The sequence below is a fragment of the Montipora capricornis genome, chromosome 4, assembly GCF_036669925.1.
Source record: "Montipora capricornis isolate CH-2021 chromosome 4, ASM3666992v2, whole genome shotgun sequence".
Lineage (NCBI taxonomy): Eukaryota > Metazoa > Cnidaria > Anthozoa > Scleractinia > Acroporidae > Montipora > Montipora capricornis.
In genome coordinates this window covers 31,452,110-31,455,841 of record NC_090886.1, presented here as the reverse complement: position 1 = coordinate 31,455,841, position 3,732 = coordinate 31,452,110, and the positions used below count along the sequence as shown (strand labels likewise).

The window sequence follows — 3,732 nt, the reverse complement described above, 5'->3', positions numbered from 1 at the left end:
GGCAGGGCGTGAGGCACCATATGCTGGTGCCTTGTAAAATGCTTGTCCACAGACCTCTCAAATCTCCCATTCCGGTTATGGGAAATTCTACCTTAGAAAAAAAGGTGCTTGGGCAAGGTTGGAAGTTCTTGTGGCATATGAACATGATCCTTTTTGACAAAGGAATAATTATTGATAAAATTTACCAACTTCCAGCAAAAAAAATTTCTTTGTAATTTCAAATTGATTGACAGATGATTATAAAAATCTCTGCTTATTCCAAAACAATTAATTGTGGAACATCGTTTTCTCTCCACTGGTTGCAGAGCCTTGGATTTAATTTGCTTTGCTTAAGTCAAATGATGCCATATAATAACAATAATAATATTATAGATAAATGTTGATAATATTTAAGACGAAACTAATGGAACTTGTCAAGGTGGTGCACCAATTTGTCTGCCTTTGAGGACACTGCGGTAGATTAGGATTTTATGAATTTTCATTTGTTTATTCTAGCTGGACTTGTGATCTCTTTGCCAGGTCTTTGCGACACCTTTTTTCAAAAATCTCTAGAAGAGTTCTTTCATTTTCATTGTAAAAGATCCTTGTATGAAAATTTCATAATATCATTTTAGTTGTAGCTAGCGTATGGATATTTTAACGTCATCATGGTTCCTGCCGAGACACATTTGTACATCTATGAAAATTTTATATTTACAGTTCTTGCTATAAATAAATATTATATGCTTTGCATGACAGTTTAAATAAATATCAAATTAATATTTAAATGTCTTGGTTACATTTTATGGATATTTTAATAGCATCATGGTCAGAGTAGTAGACACTGATTACAGTATTCTCTATGATGTCAAATTTTGTTGTTTTTAGGAAAATTTGGTCAAGTATGTTTCCTGATGAGACAAAAGTTCGACTTTTTACAAACTTTGAATAACCTAGAGAGGTCATTAAAGATTTTAGCGGTCTAATGCTATCATCATTTAAGCAGTTGATATTGAAATCACCAAGAATGATGTCAATTGGATAAGTGCCAAGGATATTTCGTAGATGACTCACCTACTGTATTACATTTGAGTTGTTCTTTCGGTAAAGAAAAAGCACTGTAAAATTGGGACACATAGTTGTAGATGTATTCATAATTATTACAAATTTCATTGCATTTACTTGTGGAAAGTATTCATGTTCCTTAGTTTCTATTGATCTTCTGGTACACAGTGCCAAACTCAAAAATCTATCAGTACGATGATCTTGCCTGTAGAGAGTAAATGGTAGTAGATGAAATTTTATGTCAGTATCATTGCTATGCGGTACAAGTTGTGTTTTTGTCAGTGCAATTAGATCACTGTTCCTTATGTTTGCATCATACTTGATATCGACACTATGTTTTTTGAGTGATCGTATGTTTAATAGACATATAGTGAGCATTGAATTGTCCTTATATTTTTCACTAGTTCCCATGGTTTTTTAGATTTCTCGCAGTCTTTCATATTCTTTATGTACCCGAGGATCTGCTTTCACATGTTTGCTGTTAATTTTTCCTAGAATGTGAATACCATTTAAAGAGGTTGCTCGGCTCAGTGCAACATATACCTGACCATAATTGAATGATCTCTGTTTGACCAACTCAAAACTAATGACGAGACTGTTAAGTGACAATCCCTGTACTTTGTGAATGCTAACAGCGTAAGCCAATGTTAAAGGGAATTGCATTCTCTGTATTTCAGAAGAAGAAGGTTTATTTGGATGTATTTTAATTTTTGCTAGGACAGGTTCTATGGATACAACTCTATTTTGTCGCACAAAACTGCTAGTACTCTTTTGAATTAAATTGTTGCCAGCTTTGGCATCATCAAATTTTATATAGATAATGGTGGGTTTTTTGTTATTTTGATTTACTTCAATTTTAACAACAGTTCCTAGTTGACCATTTATAAGTCTATCTGCAATATCAATGTTGTTGGTTAACATAACTCTAGCAGATTCCTTTATACAGATATTAGCATCAAGTCCACCAGTTTCAGACCTGGGTCTAGCTAAAATTCTGTAAATATCTTGCTGTGATACATTAGGAGAGTACTGATCTGTGGCTTTAACGTGAAACAACTGTGCAGGTATTTGGTGCAATTTCATTTCATTGTGTCGATTGACTGGATTATTTTCAGCCCAGATGTGAAGAGCATCTGATGGGTAATTAACATCTGATGGATCTATAGATCTAGATTGGATGCACTTAATATCTTCTTCAGTTTGAGTTGCTGTACGGAACCTATTTAGAAGTTCAGCAAATGGTTTGTCATCCTTCTGCCTCATGATATCAACAAGCTCTATCATTGTGAATAGGTGCCATGGGTGGTACAAGTTAAACATATCATTTTTGTAATTTGCAAAAACAGGTTTCCTGCGTATTGGTGGTAGTTGATACATGTCACCAATAGCAAGAATGCTAATGCCTGCAAACAGGTGAGCATTTGATGTGCCAAAATTTTCTTTTAGTCTTTGGTGGATATGAAGCAAAGTATTGTTAGCAACCATAGAGATTTCATCTATTATGATCAACTTGAGGTCAGCTAGTAACATTCTCATCTGTGTTTTCTTTTGGTCAGACATTGCAGATAAATTATCACCTGTTTCTTTGGGAATTGCCAAGGCAGTGTTTATTGTTGTTCCATCTATGTTAATAGTAGCAACTCCAGTAGGTGCCATTAAAAGAATTGTAGGCAATCCAGGATTCATGGGAGGATGTCTAAAGGTCTTTGTGACAGTGTGGCAGATTGTTTGGATCAAGTGACTTTTACCAGCACCTGCTCCACCAGTTATAAATACATGTATGGGTTTTACTTCTTCAGGTTGTAGACTATTCATGTTTTTCATTTTATTTCTACACCAGGTGAGAATTATATCATAAGCATAGCGCTGTCTTTTGTTCAATGATCTAAGACACTCCCGTAGCTTATTTATCATCACTAATTTCTGTTGGCTGGTTGTACGTTATCATTCCAAGGCTTGAATGATTCTCAGTTTCTGATGATGAAACAAGATGTGTAGGTAATTGTTCATTAAATGACTAGTTTGGTGCTGAATCATCTTGCTCTTCAGATTGTAAATCTGCATTTTCCTGGTCATTCATAGAATCATAGCTGGAGTGGATGATATTGCCCTGGTTATTTCGAAGAAAATCAAGCGCTTCTGTAACAGTATCAGCATCAGGCTCAAAATTCTTTCTGTTTCGTTCCAATACAGCTTGTTCTTCATGCTCATAGAATTTAGAAGCATATGTTTGATCACTTCCTAAAAGACTTGTTTCATCTCTCCATGGGTAGTACAGCATCAGGAGATGATGAAAATACAGTTCAGGTTCTTTTGCTTTGTTTGGCTTGTGATATCTTATAACAGCTTTTACTTTTCTACACTTCATAACTTCATTCGAGTTCATTAATCTTATTTTGTCTGGAGGTGACGTATCAGGATCATAATTGTGATGTAATTCAATGACATCGTCAGTTAAAACCTCAGGTTGAGCATCAGCTGTTTCTTGGGAGTCCTTTCTGTATTCTTTATAATAGTATGCAGCAAACTCTGCCAGACATAGCCTATCTACAGAAGGAATACACTGTGGTCTTAAAGTGTATCGATCAATAATATTTGATTTAAAGATATTAGTACTTTCATTATCCAGTTCGTCAAGTTCTTCTGGTGATTTTGCAATGCGTACCCTTTTTTCTGGTAGGTCAGTGC

General features: G+C 34.9%; 1 protein-coding gene across 1 annotated transcript; it reads right to left on the bottom strand.

The window, feature by feature from the left end:
• Nucleotides 1-1,032: 1,032 nt before the first annotated feature.
• Nucleotides 1,033-2,585, bottom strand: LOC138044618 (ATP-dependent DNA helicase PIF1-like). Its single transcript, XM_068891089.1, has one exon. The coding sequence runs from the start codon at nt 2,578-2,580 to the stop codon at nt 1,462-1,464; it is 1,119 nt and encodes a 372-aa protein (XP_068747190.1). The 5' UTR covers nt 2,581-2,585; the 3' UTR covers nt 1,033-1,461.
• Nucleotides 2,586-3,732: the final 1,147 nt, after the last annotated feature.